The 20,539-nt window shown below is 35.1% G+C and overlaps 1 protein-coding gene and 1 non-coding gene across 17 annotated transcripts in view; both read right to left on the reverse strand.

Moving 5' to 3' along the window:
- The window catches only part of LARP1B (La ribonucleoprotein 1B), a 130,027-nt gene that overhangs the window by 40,172 nt on the left and 69,316 nt on the right, over nucleotides 1-20,539 (reverse strand). For 11 of the 16 annotated variants that reach the window (XR_005373936.1, XR_005373933.1, XR_005373935.1 and 8 more), the window contains one exon: nucleotides 14,185-14,311. The exons of 1 other annotated variant lie outside the window; for it this stretch is intronic. Coding sequence is in view for 10 of the 15 variants with exons in the window: in XM_038564672.1 (XP_038420600.1) it covers nucleotides 14,185-14,311 (127 nt within the window). In the remaining 5 variants the exon portion in view is untranslated. Of the gene's footprint in view, nucleotides 1-3,164; nucleotides 3,289-11,329; nucleotides 11,413-14,184; nucleotides 14,312-20,539 lie in introns of those variants that run through there. 4 more of the 16 variants (XM_038564671.1, XM_038564669.1, XR_005373937.1 and 1 more) reach the window with 3 other exon arrangements.
- LOC119864536 lies at nucleotides 8,433-8,537 on the reverse strand. The gene has a single exon (XR_005374364.1). It is a non-coding gene; the product is annotated as a U6 spliceosomal RNA (small nuclear RNA).

Consider the following 20,539-nt stretch of genomic DNA (forward strand, 5'->3'; position numbering starts at 1 on the left):
ATGATATGTCACTGTGGTTAAAACTGGCAAATCTCAACAAAGTAAAGATGAGAGCATCTTTTCATATTTACTGGCCATTCACTTTTTCTCTGTATGAATTTCCACTGTTTCATTTATTATTTTTTCTACTAACAGTAACAGTTTTTCATGTTGATTTTCACAGTTTTAGATTTTTATGATACTAATTTTTTGTTACTTTTATACACTGCAAAATTCACCTCCTAATTTAGGACTTTCATTCTCTCCATGATGTACTTAGCAGCATAAATTATCAATTTTAATGTACTTAAACAAGACAAAAAATCTTGTAATTGGGCTGAACACACTTAGTGGAATACCATAAAACTTATATTTTTTGAAGTATAAAGTTGTTTAAAAGTTTAAGGAGGGGCAGCCCCGGTGGCTCAGTGGTTTAGCGCCGCCTGCAGCCCAGGGTGTGATCCTGGAGACCCTGGATCGAGTCCCACGTCAGGCTCCCTGCATGAAGCCTGCTTCTCCCTCTGCCTGTGTCTCTGCCTCTCTCTCTCCTCTCTGTGTATTCTCATGAATAAATAAATAAAATCTTAAAAAATAAATAAATAAAAGTTTAAAAGAGATTTAGGACCACTTGGGTGGCTCAGTCAGTTAGGCATCTGCCTTCAGCTCAGGTCATGATCTTAGAGTCCTAGGATCAGGCCCTGTCTCCAGTGCCTGCTTATTCCTCTCCCCCTGCCTCTCCCCCAGCTTGTGCTTTTTCTCTCTCTCTGTCAAATAAATAAATAAAATCGTTTAAAAACATAAAAGTTTAAAGATATTTAAAAGAAGTAAACTTTCAGTATTCATAGTAATAATATAATTTAATATTATTCTAAAACTATTTTATCAAAGGATAAACAAGTAAATAATTCTGCTACTGTGGTTAGGAACAAAGTTTTTTTTTTCATGTAGGTAAAAAGCAGTACAAATACAAAATCACACAAATTAAAATTATAACCTTTAATCCTAAAGTTGAACAGAAAATATCACCATGAATTTATAAAGTATTTTTCTTTAAAAAACAATTCTAAGCTCTTTCAATTGAAAAAGCCTAGAAACAATAACTAACTCAGTAGCAACTCAAGTACTTACAAAACTTATGCCTGCTGGCAAACAAGAAAGTTAACGTCTCAACTCCACTATCACAGAAGAAAGCAGTGAGACGTAGACCTGAAGCTAAAAGCCAATAAACTGATGAGTGGCAAAAGCATCAATATGAGGGGATCCCTGGGTGGCTCAGCAGTTTAGTGCCTGCCTTTGGCCCAGGGCGTGATCCTGGAGTCCTGGGATCGAGTCCCACATAGGGCTCCCTGCATGGAGCCTGCTTTTCCCTCTGCCTGTGTCTCTGTCTCTCTGTGCCTCTCATGAATAAATAAAATCTTAAAAAAAAAAAAGCATCAATAAGATAACTACAATATGGGTACCTGAGTTGCTCTATTGGTTAAGCTGCGATCTCACAGGGGCCTGGGACCCAGCCCTATTATTAGGCTTTCTGCTCAGCAGGGGGTCTGCTTCTCTTTCTCCCCTTGCTTCCCCACCTCGTGCTCCTTCCCTCTATCTAATAAATAAAATCTTAAAAAAACTTCAATACAGTGAAACACATCTAATGCATTTATGAAACCATAATGATAATTTAAAAATGAACAAAAAAATTAAACCTCATTGGTGACCAATGAAATATGTTAGGGAACCAACTCATCACTTTGAAAACTAGTGAAGAGAGAAAAAAAAAACTGAGCATTTATTCTCTTTCCTGTAAGACCTCTATCTCAGGATAAACAAATAATCAATTAGGGGGATTTCTTTTTATGGAAGTATTCTATCTACTAAATTTAAGAAGCAATGACAAAAATAGAATCATCACCATTTGGCAGTCCCTTGTGACATAAAAGCTCCAAGCAATGATTATCAATGGCTATTAAGGCCACAAAGAGACAATTGAGCATTATGTGCCTCCTGGTAGAAATATTCAGTAATTATATATGACATATTCTTGTAAAAGTTTAAGCCTCAATCTGATCAAGTCTCTGTATCAAAGTAACAGTTACTGACAATTCAGGACCTGAAAACATGTTGAATGAGACCATGGAGATGTAATCATCAAAATTCAGAATATGAGACATTATAGAAGACAACAACCCAGTTCCTCCAACAATAAATTGCAAGGAAAAAAATTACTTTGAACTTACAAACAAGACCTATCAACCTTAGAATGTTCAAACATACATGGATCCCAATTTTTTTTAAGTGATAAATGAGGAAATGTGAGCACTAATTAGATACTTGATATTAAGGAATCAATATTAATTCTAGATGTGATAATGACATGTTATTTATATGTTTAAAAGAACTCTTTTGAAGGACACATACATGAATATATAGGAATGAAAAAATCTGAACAATAATTATTAGATGTTTGCATCAAAATAATCCAGTGGGAGTAAAGACAATGAGTGGAACTGAGATGAAACGAAATTGGCTATGAAATTAAGTAGCAAAGGGCACATGGAGGTTTTATTACATTACACAATTTGTTTTATTTTGGCATATGTTTGAAGCTGTCCAAATTAAAAGTTTTTTTTTTAAAACTGCCTTCATGAAACACTATAACAAAATCACTTACACTTGCCTGAAAATGTCAGATTCCATTTATGTATCTCCCAAATGTATTCATATGTTCACACTAAGCTAAGGCCGTAGGACAAAAGAATGTTAGTGGTATATTTTAAGGAATCGGCAAGTCAGTGAAAAACTTTATTTCAAAAAGAGAAACATTGCCAGCAATCTTAAAATTAAATGAAACACATAAAGAACCAACCAATTCTGCCTGCTTTTCAGTAAGCATCTGGGTTTGAGCATAATCTGGGGTTATAACAGATGACTTCTAGATCACCTGCCTATTCATCAAGAATAAAGTGAGATTATGCTATAAAGCTGACTTCTCAAATTTACAGTCTGTAGTTTCAAGTCTCTCAAATGTTTTGAGGTTCACCAAAGGATAAACAAAAGTCGACTTTTAAAATTCTAGTCTTTTACCAGATACCTAATGCTTTTTTTCCACAGATAAAAAAGCAGCAAACTTTTAAAACAATTTAGGACTGCTTTAATATTATTCAAAAACTATTACACACAAAAGCAGATTTACATACCTTGCCTGGACTGTGAAGGTGCTACAGGAACTTCTTGGTTTGGCTCAAAAGGAAGTTCAGGTGTTAGGTTTTCAAACTGTTCTTTACTAATGAGATTTAGCTTCTTAAAGTTCTCAACTTCTTGCTGAAGTAGAATGGAGGAATCTAATTACTAAACTGGCTAGTAGAGTAACCAACAAACAATAACTGATACCAACCTCAAAAAAGGAGTTTAACTATAAGAGAATAAAAAAGTCCTAATAAAGAATCTAGTATTATACTTAACAATTAATGTTGAGAATTTACAAGAGGCACAGAGAACCCAAAAGTATTATGAATAGTATACAATCCAAATACATTATAAGAGCATACATTCTAATCATTCATTATTTGTTAGGCATTTACACACAAGTCCACTAGCATATTATAGAAGTTACAAAGTAATCTAAGGTATGTTTCCTACCCTTAAGGAATTTGCAAGTTAGATGGAAAAATAGAAATGTACACATAAAAATTAATACAAGGCAGCATTTGAAAATGGTAATATTTGGTATAAGAATTGAGATCATCAGGGAGGCATCACAGAAGACATGGAACAAGAATAAGAAATTTAGAGACAAGCATTCTAAATTAGGAAATGTGAGCAAAGATGAGACGCTTGGAATAAGCAACCATTTCTTAGAAAATAATTCAGTTAATGAGAAAAATCTCTGTAGAATCAGTGGCAGAAAGGCCTGATATAGAAATGAGAGAAACCTGTTAGAAGACCTTTACACCAGGCTAAGAAGTTTTCACTTCATATTCTAGTAATGGGAAATACGTGATGAAAGATAAATCTAGATGGCCCTGGAGGTTCATTTCCAAACCCCATTTATAAGGTTAGCAGCAAGGAGGCTCAGTAGGTCTGAATTTTTTTGAGCTCAAAGGAAAACTAGGCCATACCTGCCCCTTGGGTTGCTGAGGCTTCCCCTTTCTAACAACTGTTACACAGTCATTTAGATGTTTTCTGCCCTGACCTACATATATAGAGAGGACTACAGAAAAGAGGCCAATCTCTAGTGTAAGGTCACTTGGTCATGTGCATGAAGACCATTCATGCCTGCCCTAAGCTGTGAAATAAAAAACATCTGAGAGACTCCCTGCACACTACTACTTTTTATAAGTTTCCTCCAATAAACCCTATATCACATCTACATCACTCAGTGTTAATGGGTCCATGATCCTTTACAAAACGAGATTCAAAGAGGGTTTTAGCAGGTAAAAAACATAACAAAACTGTCAGATGGACCAAACTATATATCATCATTACAAAACAATCACAGTACCTTGCTCATAAAAGCTAACCAAATAATGTTTCCCTTCTGCCTTCAAACATGAATAGTTGTTATCTTACATCATTCATTAGATCCTGCTAGCCTTTTAAACTAGGATCTATCATGTTTTCATGAAAATACATTAAATGATTACTTCAGCTTCTGTACCTGTGCCAATACTGCTTTCCCCAAAGTCTTCAATAAGCTCTTTAAGCTAATCCAGAGTCATCACTCCTCACTGTCCCTTATCTTGCTATAGTGATTATTAGCAATTCCTACTAAAAAAAAAATTTAGCTATGACTATCATATGCCAGAGATAAATAATATAGTTCTAACCTGATGGGGACACTAAAATAAAATGCTTCCATTTTATTTTAAACTTTTTAAAATAATTTAATAAGGTACCATATATACATATACACACTAGAGAAGTGCATAAATCATTAAGTACACATCTCAATGAGTAATCAAAAGTGAACTGACCTGCATGACTACTATTCAGGTAAATCTTTATTTTCAGCACCCTAGAAGTAACTTTCATGCCTCTGCCTCTCCCTAAAGACAATCAATTAGCTGACTTCAATTGTATAGGTTTATTTTGATAGGTTTTGAACTTTATAAAAATGTAATCATAATATATGGTTTCTTTTATACAAAATTATGAGATTCATCTATAAGAGGTCAGCAGACTATAGCCCCTAAAGGCCAAATTGGTTTTTGTAAAAAGTTTCGTTGGAAGATGACCACACTTGTTCGCTCACCTGCATGTCTGCTTCATTGCTACAACTGAAGTGTAGCTGGGACAATGTATGACTCATAAAGGCTAAACTATTTACTATGTAGTGCTTCAGAAAAAAAATTTCCTAATCCCTGCTCTATGGTATTCTATTGAATGATGACATCATAGTTTTTAAAACTTCATTACACTGTTGGTAAGCATTTAGTTCCTTTCCAAATCACAGGAATTACAAATAATGTTGCTATAAATATATTTTTACAAAACACTTCTCTTGCTGATAAAGATACACATTTTTTAAAAGACTTTTAAATTTTATTTTAGAGTTGGGGGGGCAGGGGGAGAGGAAGAATCTCAAGCAGACTCTGGTGCCCAATGTGGGGCTCCATCTTACAACCCAGGGATCATGACCTAGCCAAAACCAAGAGTCAGATGCTCAACTGACTGAGGTTCCCATGCACCCCAAAGACACACATTTCATTGAATGTTTACTAGAACTGGAATTGTTGAATAGAGTGGTATGCTTCTACTTTGGTAGAAAATGCCAAATAGTTTTTTGCAGTGATTGTGCCCATTTATGTTCCCACTAGCAGTACATTAAAGTTCCTATTGCTCTACATCCTTACAAATACCTGGTATTGTCAGTTGAAAACTATGTAGCCATTCTAAAAAGGACCAAACTATGGATAGACAAACTTGGATGGACCTCAAAGGCATTATGATTAAAAAATACCAATCTCAAAAGATCACTTGAGGTACGATTCTATTTATAGAACATTACCAAAATGACAAAACTGTAGAGATGGAAAACAGGCTACTGGTTACCAGGGGTTATGAACAATAGAGGGGAGGCATGTGAATATGAGTCTAACAGCACAAGGGAGATCTGTATGGTGATAAAATAGTTCAGTTCTTGACCGTGATGGTAGTTACATAAATCTACATATGTGATAAAATGGCATAAAACTATACACACACATTTGTGATAAGAAATGTCAATTTCTTGACTTTAATATTGCACTTTACTTATGTAAGATATAAACTTTGGAGAGAACTGGGTGAAGGGTACACTGGATCTCTCTGTACTACTTTCCCAACACCCTGGAACTCTAATCTCAAAATAAAAATTCAAAACATTAAATATATAGCCACTCTGATAGATTTATCTGTAATCACATTATGGTTTTATTTTGCATCTCTTTGATTACTAATAGTGCTAAAAACCTTCAATATATTTTAGTTGCACAGCCTCTTTTGTGAAGTGACTATTCAAATCTATCATGCATATATTAAGATTTCATTTCAGAGAGAGAGAGATGGTGAGAGAGACAACACCCCCCAATGGTGGGGGGAGGGGTGAGCAGGGAGAGGTACAGGAGCAGGGAGCAGGGAGCCTGACATGAGGCTCAGTCCCAGGACCCTGGAATCACGACCTGAGCTGAGGCACATGCTTAATCGACTGAGCAACTCAGGTGCCCTCAATTCTATTACTCATTTTTCTATAAATTTCTCTTACTGATTTATGAATGCTTTTTTTTAAGATTTTATTTATTTATTCATTGGCGACAGAGAGAAAGAGAGAGAGAGAGAGAGAGAGAGAGAGAGAGAGAGAGAAGCAGGCTCCATGCAGGGAGCCAGATGTGGGATTTGATCCCTGATCTCCAGGATCACGCCCTGGGCTGCAGGCGGCACTAAACCGCTGAGCCACTGGGGCTGCCCTTATGAGTGCTCTTTATAAAATGTAACTTTTCTTCCACGTTCTGGAAGAAGGAACTTGCATTTTCACTCTCTTATGGTGTCTTCTGGTGAAAAAAGTTCTTTTTAATGTAGTACATTTTATAAGTCATTTCCTTCATTGTGTAACTTCCTGTTTAAGAAATCTTTCGCCTTTTGGAACACTCTTTGACTATTGCTGGGAATGCAAACTAGTGCAGCCACTTTGGAAAAGAGTATGGAGGTTCCTCAAAAAGTTAAAAATAGAACTATCTTATGATCCAGGAACTGCATTAGGTATTTACCTAAAGTATACAAAAATATAGATCTGAAGGGGTACATGCACCCTGATGTTTATAGCAACATTATAAGAGCCAAACTATGGAAAAAACAGAAACATCCTTGAGTGATGAATGGATAAAGAAGAGGTGGCATGTCTGTGTGTGTGTGTGTATGTTTACATATATAAAGAGGTAGTATGTATATATATAAATATAAATAAATATACGATGGACTATTTACTTAGCCATAAAAAAGAGTGAAATTGGGATCCCTGGGTGGCTCAGCAGTTTGGCGCCTGCCTTTGGCCCAGGACGTGATCCTGGGGTCCTGGTATTGAGTCCCACATCAGGCTCCCTGCATGAAGCCTGCTTCTCCCTCGGCCTGTGTCTCTGCCTCTCTGTGTCTCTCATGAATAAAATATTTTTTAAAAAAGAATGAAATCTTGTCACTTGCAACAACATGGATGGAGCTAGAGTGTATAATGCTAAGCAAAATAAGTCAGAGAAAGACAAGTATCATGATTTCACACATGTGGAATTTAAGAAATAAAAGAGATGAACATATGGGGAGGGGAAAAAGTAAAAAAAAAAAAAGAGAGAGAGAGAGAGAAGGGGAAACAAATAACCTAATGATAGAGAACAAACTGAGGGGTTTTTGGAGGGAGGTGATTGGGGAATGGGCTGAATGGGTGATGGGTATTAAGGAGGGCACTTGTGATGAGCACTGGGTATCATATGTAAGGGGTGAATCACTGAATTCTACTCCTAAAACCAACAGTGCACTGCATGTTAACTAAAATTTAGATAAAAATTTAAGAAATTTTAAAAAGGAAATCTTTCCCCTTTCTAAAGATGCTATATACCCCCTCGTTATAATTTTTCACCTGATTATGATATTAACATATTCTGTTAAAAAGTTTGGGGAGCACAAGGTAATAAAAGCAAAAAGCAACATACACACACCTATCATATAGATAGTATCATCACCTAGAAATTTTATTATTTTACCTTTCACATTGAGAATCACAATACATACAGAATTGATTCTTTGTGTATAGCAGGAGCTAAGGGCCAATGTGCACTTGAAAAAAATGTGTATTCTGCAGATGTTGATGCAGTATTTCACTATGTCAATTAAACAGTTAACTGTATTTTTGCATTTTCTATTTCCTTACTTATTTTTTGATCTTATTCTAAATCTTTCACCTTTCTTTATAAGACAAGTGTTTCAAAAACTCCCACTATGATTATATGGAACACTTCACATATTTGTGCGTCGTCCTTGTGCAGGGGCCATGCTAATCTTCTCTGTATCGTTCCAGTTTTAGATGTGTGCTGCCGAAGAGAGCACCAAAAACTCCCACCATGATTATAAATTTTTCTGTACCTGTCCATTTTTGACTTATGTATTCTGATGCTATGTTATTAGATGCATACACATTTAGAAATATATTTTCTGGGGATCCCTGGGTGGTGCAGCGGTTTGGCGCCTGCCTTTGGCCCAGGGCGCGATCCTGGAGACCCGGGATCAAATCCCACGTCGGGCTCCCGGTGCATGGAGCCTGCTTCTCCCTCTGCCTGTGTCTCTGCCTCTCTCTCTCTCTCTCTCTCTCTGTGTGTGTGTGTGACTATCATAAATAAATAAATATTAAAAAAAAAAGAAATATATTTTCTGGGGCAACTAAACTTTTTATACTTATAAAGTGTCCTTTTTTATCTTGAATAATTCTTGTCGCCTTAAAAATTCACTTTATCATCAGACTTACACCAGCTTTGTTGTGTTTATTGTTAATATTTATTCAAATCTACAAACATATTTAGCCTTTACATTGCTCTTCATTCTTTTCTGAATCTTCAAGCTTCCTCCTAGAATCATTTTCAAAATCTTTTTTTTTCAAAATCTTTTGACATCTCCTATGTAGTCAAATAGCCTGAAAAACTCCCTTTAGTATTTTCTTTGAAGTAGATCTGAAAATAAACTTTCTCATTTCACAAAGCTGAAATTATCATTTTACTTTAATTTTTAAATAAATTCATTAAGATATAATTCATATATCATAAAATTCACCTGTTTTAAGTTTATAATTCAATGATTTACTTTTATTCCAGAACACTCAGTTCCCTTTCAGTACTGTGCTTGTATCATCCCATTGTTACCTGGATTCCATTATTTCTGCTAGGAAGTTAGCCATAAGGATTTTTTTTTTTTAATACTGTAGCTTTTGAGTGCATGGGTGGCTCAGTCAGTTAAATGTCTAACTCTGGTTTCAGCTCAGGTTGTGATCTTTGGGTCATGGGACTAAGTCTCATGTTGGGCTCTGCGCTCAGTGCAGAATCTGCTTGAGATTGTCTCCCTTTCCCTCTGCCCTTATCTCTGTGCTTTCTAAAATACAATAAAATATTTTAAAAAAATTTTAAAAACTGTAAGCTTTTAAAGTAACCTGTCCTTTCTCATTGGCTTGTAGTATTTGTTTTTGGCAGTTTTACAATGATGGCCTTGGTGTGGTTTCCCTTGAATTTATCTTCTTTGGAGTTCCTTAGACTTCTTAAATTACCCCTCTTCAGTTTTGGTAAAATATAACCCATAATCTTTTAAAATATTACTTCTGCCTTATTCTCTCACTCTTCTCTCTTCTAAGAATCCAATCAGGTATATATTAAACCTTTTGACTATATCTCCTATGTCTTATACTTTTTTCTGTTATTTCCCACCTTTTTTGCTCCATGCTTCACTATGGAGTCTTTTGACCTATCTTATAGTTCAGTAATTCTGCATTCAGCTCTACTTATCTACTTTTAAGCCAATTCACTGGGCTCAGTTATACTTTTCATTTCTGGAATGTCCATTTGGCTCATTTTTAAAGTTTCTAGTCCTCTGCTGAAACTCCTCACTTTTTTAAAAGCATATTAACAATAGCTAACAAAATCTGTTTTAGAACTCTGTTCTCTAAATCTCAATGGATCTATTTCTTTTGTGGGTTTTTTTTCTACAGATCATCCTGTCCTCTTATATGCCTGATTTTTTTCAAGATTTTATTTATTTATTTATTTATTTATTTATTTATTTATTCATTCATTCATTCATTCATTCATTCATGAAAGACACACACACACAGAGAGAGAGAGAGAGAGAGAGGCAGAGACAGAGGCAGAGGGAGAAGCAGACTCCATGCAAGGAGCTCAACATGGGACTCCATCTCGGGTCTCCAGGATCACACCCTGGGCTGAAGGTGGCGCTAAACCACTGAGCCACTCAGGCTGCTCAATGCCTGATTTTTTGAGAGTCAGACATTATTATTAAAAATTTGAGGACTAGGATGCTATTTTCCTCCAGAAAGGATTTGTTTGCTTAAGTCAAATGGCTATAAGCATCAGAATGCTGATTCAATAAAAGATTAAAATTATTAAAACCAGGGAAAATCACATATAAAAAGCAAGCAAAAATTGTACACCTAAAATGGTTAAAACAGTGAAATATTTATGTATACATCTACAATTGAAAAAAGACATTCAAGAAAAAAGAGAGAGGCAAGTAGACCATCTTGTTGTGTCATAAAGTATGGAAAATGCTAAACAGATGAGGACATATCAGCTGTCTATGAGTCATCTTGAGAGAGTTCTAACCTGACCAGATTTGAGACATTTTGAACATCAAAATTAATAATTACAAGGGCACCCAGTCAGTTAAACATCCAACTCTTAGTTTTGGTTCAGGTTATGATCTCTGGGTTATGATATAAAGCCATGCTTCAGCTCTGCATTCAGTGAGGAGTCTGCTTGAGATTCCCTCTCTCCTTCCCTCCTTAACCACCCTCCATACTCTAATATAAATATTTTTTTAAAAAGAATAATGACAGGAATAAAAAAGGAATCCATTTGAGAGCCCATACTGACACTAAAAATAAACAGTAGAGAATTTTTTTTACAGAAGAATGCAAGGTAATTAACATAAAGGAAACAAAAAAATTAAAAAATAACCATCATATAATAACCACAATAATAATTTATTCAAGCAACAATGGAGGTTAATACACTGAGTGGAGCCTGCTGGGGAGAGGTTTCAAATGGTCACTCCAGGGACCCCTGGGTGGTGCAGCGGTTTGGCGCCTGCCTTTGGCCCAGGGCCCGATCCTGGAGACCCGGGATCGAATCCCACATCAGGCTCCCGGTGCATGGAGCCTGCTTCTCCCTCTGCCTGTGTCTCTGCCTCTCTCTCTCTCTGTGACTATCATAAATTTAAAAAAAAACAAACAAAAAAAAAAACACAAAAAACAACAAAAAAAAACAAATGGTCACTCCAGAGATAACGTATTAATTACAAAGGGAAAAACGTACTTTTACAATGAGGAAATATAGTACACATCTTGATAACCAAATGACCAATTCTATAACTGACATCATTATGTCTCCTGAGGTAATGTATTGAACAGTGCACATCCCTCATGTAATATTTCTGCCAAAATATTTCACTTGAAATTAATCATATGGAAATGCCAGGCAAATCTAAACTGAGAGAAATTTTTACAAAATTACTGACCTGGATACTTCAAAAATGTCAATGTCATGAAAAAAAAAAGGCTGAAGAACTCATCTAAATGAAAGAGCATTAAAATATGTAATTCTAAAAAAAAAAATGTAATTCTAAAAGCAACGTGCAATCCTTGGTTAGAGCTCGTATAAAAAAGGAGGGGGGTGGGAACCTGGGTGGCTCAGTGAGCTAAGCATCTACCTTCAGTTCAGGTCATGATCCTGGGATCAAGCCCTGTGTTGGGCTCCCTTTTCAGTGGGGAGCTTGCCTCTCTCCATGCTTGTGTGCTCCCTCTATCTCTCTAAAATAAAAAAGTGAAATCTTTAAAAGTAAATAAAAAGTTTTAAAGGACATTAAGATAATTGGGAGAAATCTAAATATGGACTGTATATTTGGTAATAGCATTCTATCAATGCTAATGTGCTTGATAGTTATGGCTAGGTAAGAGAATGCACTTGTTTTCAGGAGATACAGGATAACAGATGTAGTGGCAAAGTAATGTAATGTCTACAACTCTCAAATTGGAAAAAAATCACATATTTTATATACAACTATGAATGTATTATATATAGAGAAATAAAAGCAGATGTGGTTAAGATATTAACAACTGTTGAATCTAGGTGAAGGGTATATTGGTGTTCATTATATTATTCTTTCAACTTTTCTAAAGGTTTGAAACACTCCAAAACAGAGGGAATAAAATACAGATGTATATGACTGATAAATAAACATGTTTATAATACATATTAAAAATAATACACTTAAAAAATAATACACTTTAATATCTTTCAGAAGTATATATTTATCTACAATTCATATTGGCAAGAATAAAAAGAAGTTTAAGCAGGAAGGGTTCTCCTCAGCCAAGTGTTTGTAAACAACCCATGGTACTTCAACTTTCTCATCTGCTATTTATATCAATATGAACTGCACTACAGATGGCAGAAAGAGGTGAACAGTTAAGATTTTTTTAAAGGATGAAAATTACCTTAGAAAATACAAGAAACCAATAGAAAGAAAAATTAAAGTTGAGACAGAATATGTCCTTTTGTGGATCATGATCCCAGAAACCATTTATTTTCTTGGCTTCTTCAAATAAAACTGTATGTAACTACACATATTTTTTTTTCACCTAGTAAGTACTAGTGGACATTCTTTTCTTTTTGTTCCCCTCTTGTGCTTTTCTATACTTAAAAGTTCAGTAATTTTTCCAGTTTTAATTCTCCCTGCTATACTAAAATCTGCATTTCTGGCTTTCTTACCATCTCCAGGATTTAGAGAGAAGATAAAAGACATTTTAGATGAAGAGATACCAATCAATATTTTCAAATCTAATCTCAATATCATTACCTTTCAGTTTTTTCTTAATTTTCCTATTCCTACCACACTGATACTACAAATCGTTTCTTTAAAATCTCTTCCCAATTTGTCACTTTTTCATTCTCATAAATCCTAGAACATAATCAGCTATGAATGAATATTGAAAAAAATAATAATATCCCTTTGGCTCAGCATTTCATTTCACTATTGATTATTATAAATGAGAATTTTAACTCATTTTCTGCCCTCTCCAACTCTAACCTAGGCTAATTCTATTAAATTAAACCACATTAAATCATATTTTGATCACATCACTTTATAAGAAATGCAACTGCTCCTCATTCTAAATTCCTACATAGCTTTCAAGATACTTGACAGTCTGATCCCAAAACCTACCCAAACAATTTTAAATTTCAGTAAAGTAGCATCACTAACATTTAACTTATAGAAATTAGATTTAGTGGTGCCTAGGTGGCTCAGTCAGTTAAACATCTAACTCTTAGTTTCTGTTCAGGTCACGATCTCAAGTCCTGAGATATAGCTCTGTGTCAGGATCCATGCTCAGCAGGGAGTCGGCTTGAGGTTCTCTCTCCCTCTCTGTCTACCCTCCCACCCTTAAATATCTTTTAAAAAAAGAAATTTGATTTATATTTGTGCAGAAATAACAATAACTGCAATGTATCAGCAATGCAACTGCCATTCTACTCAATAAACAAATGTATTAATGTAGTTAAACCCTAAAAGGCTAACTCACATAAGGAAAAAAACAAAAAAGAATGTGTACATTTTAATAATGTCCTGACCACTGGAAAGTTAAGTGTCCAAACAAGTATAGTTACAACAAATCCTCATGGGCCTAATTTTATAATTAAAGGGTTTGTCTTGCTTTTTGTTTTTAAGTAGGATCTATGTGTAGGGCTTCCCTGCTCACTGGGGAGCCTGCTTCTCCCTCTCCCTCTGTCCCTCTCCACTTGTGTTTTCTCTCTCTCTCTCTCTCTGGCTCACTCTCTCTCAAAATAATAAAATCTGTAGGAAAAAAGAGAAAATAACCACAAACTAATATAAAGTAGCTATTTTTAGCATTGAACAACTATCAGTGTAAGACTGGTCTTCGAAAGGAGAAATTCACGAGGTGGACTCCACCATCACCTGAGCTTTCTTTTTGGATACAATTTCCCAACCATGGCATAGGAAGCTTCAGCCCAAGGAAAAAATGGCTGTCCTGCTGAGCTGAGAAGGTAGTGCTTAGCATTCCAGGAAGCTGAAGCAATGGAATCTGTGAAAAGAACATTAAAGAAAAGGGAGCTATGAAGGGTAAGGGGGCAGTAAGTTCAAGTACTGGTTAGATCCCTGATGGCTAATCTACATACAAGAAGGACAAGACTTCCTGAGACATATCCAAAAGTGGCTGCTATGGGGCTGAGCTAAATAGGTACACAGGTCCACAGTGTTGGGAAATGGCAAGCAGGCAAATCTAGTTGATAATGGAGACCCCTTATTAACCACTCAATAATACCCAGGTGCACCAGGTGAGATACACCTTAAAAAATAGGACTTGCTATAAAATAAAGCCCATACCGTAAAGAAGGATCTACTCTAGGTTTTCTAGCATAGCTTAACACAAAACTTGGCAATATGTTGGGTAAGACAGTTTAGAGATTAAGTTCTGTCAAGCTAAAGGCTTTCCACAAATCTGACCAAAGAGGAAAAATCAAGCCCACACAATTCCAAGGTGGCCAGCCAACTGAATAAGAAAACCAACATTCAAAAAGGGAAGGGGACATCATCTATAATCTCCAAAATATAGTATTTACAATGTTCTGTAAAATATTTTTTAAATTATTAGATGTGAAAAAAAACAGGAGGGACGCATGGGTGGCTCAGCAGTTGAGCATCTGCCTTCGGCTCAGTGTGATCCTGGAATCTGGATCGAGTCCCCCATCGGGTTCCCTGTGGGGAGCCTCATTCTTCCTCTGCCTATCTCTCTGCCTCTCTCTGTGTGTCTCTCTCATGAATAAATAAATAAATCTTTGAAAAGAAATGGAAACAGGAATATGTAAGCCACAGGTCAAGAAAAAAAAAGCAGTCAATAGAAATTATCTTCAAGATGTCTCAAATGTTGGACTTTAAGACAAGAACTTTAAAGCAACCATTACATATTTATGTTTGATGAAATGTTGGAAAAGATAGCTTCAATGAGTGAACAGATAAGGAATCTCGGCAGAAAAACAGCAAACAACAAAGAACAGAAACTATAGACCTAAAAAGTTTGTATTGAATAAGTTTAAAAAGAGTGCAAATGGCAGACAAAAGGTAGGTTATTAAAGACAGATTAGTAGATATAATCCAGTGTGGGCAGCCCAGGTGGCTCAGCGGTTTAGTGCCGCCTTCAGCCCAGGGCCTGATGGAGTCCCATGTCAGGCTCCCTGCATGGAGCCTGCCTGCTTCTGCCTCTGCCTATCTCTGTCTCTCTCTGCGCCTCTGCCTCTCTCTCTCTCTCTCTCTCACATGAATAAATAAAAACTTTAAAAAAAAAAAGATATGATCCCATATGTAGAACAACAACAACAACTAAAAGTAAGAAAACAAAGAACCTCAGGATCTCTGAAACTACAAATTGGTTTAACAGACATGTAACTGAAATACCAAAATCAGAAAGTAACAAAGAATAGGAAAAAATAATAGCTGAAATTCTCGGAGTTTTGAGGAAAATTTCAAATAATCCCAAGAATTTCAGTTAACCCTAACCTGAATGTATTCAAAGAAAACCAGACTGAGATACATCACAGTAAAATTGAAAATGAGTGGTAAAGTGGAAATCCTGGAAGTAGCCAAAGGGGGTAAAAACACACCTTACATACCAGGGAACAACAATACAAATGGCTGCCTTATTAGAAACAGAATATCATCTGTAAAAATGCTAAATGGAAAAACTTTCAATCCAGAAATTAGTGTGAAATAAAAACATTATATCAGGCAAACAAAAGCTGGGATGAACTGTCAGCAGACCTGCACTAGAAGAAATGCTAGTAAGTGCTCTTTAAGCTGAAAGAAAAATGATAGCAGATAGAAACATAGTATGGGGCACCAGGGTGGCTCAGTTGGATAAGTGTCTGCCTTTGGCTCAGGTCCTGATCCTGGAGTCCTAGGATAGAGCCCCACATCGGGCTCCCTGTTCAGCAGGGAGTCCTCTCTACCTCTACTCCTTACTGGCTCTGCTCCTTACCACCACACCTCCTCTCTCAAATAAATAAAATCTTTTTTTAAAAAAAGAAACATAATACAGAAAAGAATTAAAGGGATAAATATAAAATACTAATATACTAATTGAAGTAAATCAGAGAAACACAAATACAGTATTATTTCACTTACACATGGAATCTAAAATACAAAACAAAACAAATGAATAAACCAAAAACAGAATCAAACCTACAAATACAGAGAACAAACTGATGGCTGCCACAGGGGAAGGGTTGGGGAATGAGCAAAATGGTTAAAGGGGAGTGGGAGATACAGGAAAACCATTAAGGAATGAATAAGTCATCAGGATAAAAGGTACACCACAGGGAATTTATCAATGGTATTATTAACAGTGTTGTATGGTAATAGAATGTAGCTACACTTGTGGTGAGCATACCATAAAATATAGACTTGGATCACTATGTTGTACACCTGAAACTAATGTAATATTGTGTGTCAACTATATTCAAATTTTTTAAATTTAAGTAATTTTGTGCTGATGGGGAAGAAAAGATTTTTTCTCTTCAATGTCTTTAAAAGACAGCTGATATCTTTGTTTTTTAACACAATTGATACTTTAAAGCAAAATAATAACATTTTAACATGAGATTTAGAATATATGTAAAAGAATATAGCAATAGCACAAAGGTAATGGAATCATTTTTTTGTAATTGTATATTTGTAATTTGCATTATTTGTATTTGTAATTGTATTTGCAATTTGTATTAAATGTTAGGTGAGAAGTAAAAAGTATAAAGTGGTACAGTCCTGGCTCTAAATAAACTGTGAAGTTAAGGAAGAAGCAAATTATTAGCCCTAGAGTAAACACCAACATAAAAACTATAAGGAGGTCTAACTAATATTCAAAAGAGGAAATGAATTATAAAAGGTTTGTTTAACCCAAGAGGATCTAATACTTAAAGGTCTCTAATACTTAATTTTAAATCATATTTCTAAATAATCTACAAACAAAAGATATCACAAGGGAACTTATAAAATATTTCAACAAAATGATAACACAGCAGATCAAAATTTGCCAGAAATTAAATGAAGCTTAGAGAAATTTATAGCTTTAAATGACTGTAACAGGAAGAAAGGTTTATTAGTGAATAATATGTTTGTTTTAGGAAGCTAGAAAACAAGAGAAAATTAAATCCAAAGTAAACAGAAAAAATAAATAATATACGGCAAAAATCAATGATACAGAAACAACACTGAAAACATAAAACTACAATATTGTGTGAAACATTTTTCACTGTGATTTTAAATTACATTTTCCTAATTAATAATAAGGCTAAGCATTTTTTCATTTGTCCATTAGTCACTTGGATTTCCTCTTTTCCAAAAACCATATCCCTGACTTTTGGCAATTTTTAAAAGGGGCTTTCTATTTTTACCTATTGAGTCTTTAGAATAATTATTTGGTGCCATATACATTGTAAAATATATTCTCTCAATTTGAAAATTATCTATTTTCTATAGAGTATTCATTAATAAATATTTATTTTGGGTTGTTCTTTACAATTTTTATTAAGGTATAATTTGCATTGTTTCAGGTGTACAATATAATGACTCATTACTTACTACTCATAATAATGTGTATGTTTAACCTCCTTTATTTCACCCATCCCCTCACCTACTTCCCCTCTGACAAAGTTTTTTCTCTATATTTAAGAGTCTGTTTTTAGGTTTTTTTGGTTTCATGTGTATAAATTCCACAAGTGAAAGCATACGGAATTTGTCTTTCTCTGACTGACTTACTGCACTTAGTATTCTATCCTCTAGGTATATCCATATTGTTGCAAATAGCAAGAGCTCATTCTTTTTTATGGCTGAATACTATTCCACTACATATATGTATTATATATAAAATATTCCACTATAGTGTGTGTATGTGTAGGAATAAAAAACACTTTACATACATATATATGTAACACTTCTTTCATTCATCAATGCACACATCAGCTGTTTCATATCATGGTTATGGGAAATACTGCTACAGTAAATGTAATGGATGTATATCTTTTTTAATTAGGGGTTTTGTTTTCTTTGGGTAAATACCCAGTGGTGGAATTATCAGATCATATGGTAATTCTTTTACCTTTCTGAGGAACCTCTATACTGTTTTCCACAGGGGCCGTACCAGCTTCCATTCCCACTAACAGTGCACAAGAGTTCTCTTTCCCACACCCTTGCCAACATTTCTTATTTGTGTTTTTTATTTTAGCCATTCTAACAGGTTATAAAGTGATCTCTTCTTGTGGTTTTAATTTGCATTTCCCTGATGTTTAGTAATGCTGGGCATCTTTCATGTGTCTGTTGGCCCTCTGTTATGTCTATCCAGGTCCTCTGCCCATTTTTGGATTATTTGCTTTTTGGTGTTGAGTAAGTTCTCTATATATTTTAAATATTAGCCCCTTATTGAATACATCATTTGCAAATATTTTCTCCCATTCAGTAGGTTACCATGTTGTTTTGTTCATGGTTTCCTTCACTGTGCAAAAGCCTTTTATTTTGGCATAGTCTCAACAGTTTAATTTCACTTTTGTTTCGATTGCCTCAGAAGACATATCTAGAAAGAGACTGCTATGGCTGATGTCAAATTACTGCCCATGTTTTGGGAGTTTTATGGTTTCAAGTCTTACTTTAAGGTCTTTAGTTCATTTTGAGTTTACTTTTGTATATTATGTAAAAAGGTGGTCCAGTTTCTTCGTTTCCATGTAACTGTTCAGTTTTCCTAGCACCATTAGTTGAAGAAATTGTCTTTCCATTATATATTCTTGCTTTCCTTGCTTCCTTCCATTATATATATATATCCATATATGTGTGGGTTTATTTCTAGCCTCTCCATTTTATTCCATCAATCTATGTGTGTATTTTTCTGCCAGTACCATACTGTTTTGATTACTATAGGATTGTTATGTATCTTAAAATTTGAGATTGTAACACCTCCCGCTTTGTTCTATCTTACTTAACATGCTTTGGCAATCTGGGGTCTTTTGTGGTTCCATACGAATTTTAGCATTATTTGTTCTAGTTCTGGGGGAAATGTTTTTTTTTTTTTTTAAGATTTTATTTATTTATTCATGAGAGACACAGAGAGAGAGAGAGAGAGAGAGGCAGAGATACAGGCTGAGGGAGAAGCAGGCTCCATGCAGGGAGCCCAATGTGGGACTCGATCCTGGGACTCCAGGATCATGCCCTGGGCCGAAGGCAAGCCCTAAACCACTGAGCCACCCAGGGATTCCCTCTGGGGGAAATGTTAATTGTATTTATAAAGATTGCATTACATTTCTTTGTAGTGGTACATTTTATTTGTATTGTGTGGACATTTTAACAATATTGGGTCTGCCAACCCATGAGCTCAGTATAGCTTTTCATCTGTTTGTGTCGTCTTCAATTTCTTTCATCAATGTTTAATAGTTTAAGAGTACTGGTCTTACAACTCCTAAGTTAAGTTGATTCTTGGGTATTTATTCTTTTTGGAGCAATTGTAAATAGGATTATTTTCTTAATTTCTCTTTCTGCTTCATTATTAGTGTAAAGGAAGCCAACAGATTTCTGTATGTTAACTTCATGTTCTACGACTTTACTGAATTTATCTTTTCATCAGGCAGTCATTTCTAGTAGTTTTTTGGTGGATTCCTTAGGGTTTTCTAGATACAATATCATGTCATCTGCTAAAAATGAAAGTTTTACTTCTCCTTTGTCAATTTGTAAGTCTTTTACCTTGTTTTCTTGTCTTATTGCTGTGGCTATGACTTCCAGTACTCTGCTGAATAGAAATAGTGTTACATCATCCTTGTCTTGTTCCTGACCTTAAAGGAAAATCTGTTTTTCACCATTGAGGAGGATGTTAGCTGTGGGTTTTTCATATATGGCCTTTATTATGTTGAGGTATTTTCCCTCTAAACCTATTCTCAGTTATCATGAATGGATGTTGTACTTTGTCAACCACTTTATCGGCATCTGTTGAGATCATCAAATAGTTCTTATCCTTTCTCTTAATATATCGTGTTGACTGACTTGTGAATACTGAACCATCCTTGCATTCCTGAAATAAATCCCAATTGATCACGGTGACTAATTTTTAAAAATACGTTGCTGGATTTGGTTTGCTAAGATTTTATTGAGGATATTTGCATCTATCTTCATCAGAGATACTGCCCTGTAGTCTTATGCTGTCTTTACCTGGTTTCAGTCTCTGTTAATGCTGGCTTTATACAATGAATTTGGAAGGTTTACTTCCTCTACTATTTTTTGT

This window comes from Canis lupus, chromosome 19, assembly GCF_011100685.1.
Source record: "Canis lupus familiaris isolate Mischka breed German Shepherd chromosome 19, alternate assembly UU_Cfam_GSD_1.0, whole genome shotgun sequence".
Lineage (NCBI taxonomy): Eukaryota > Metazoa > Chordata > Mammalia > Carnivora > Canidae > Canis > Canis lupus.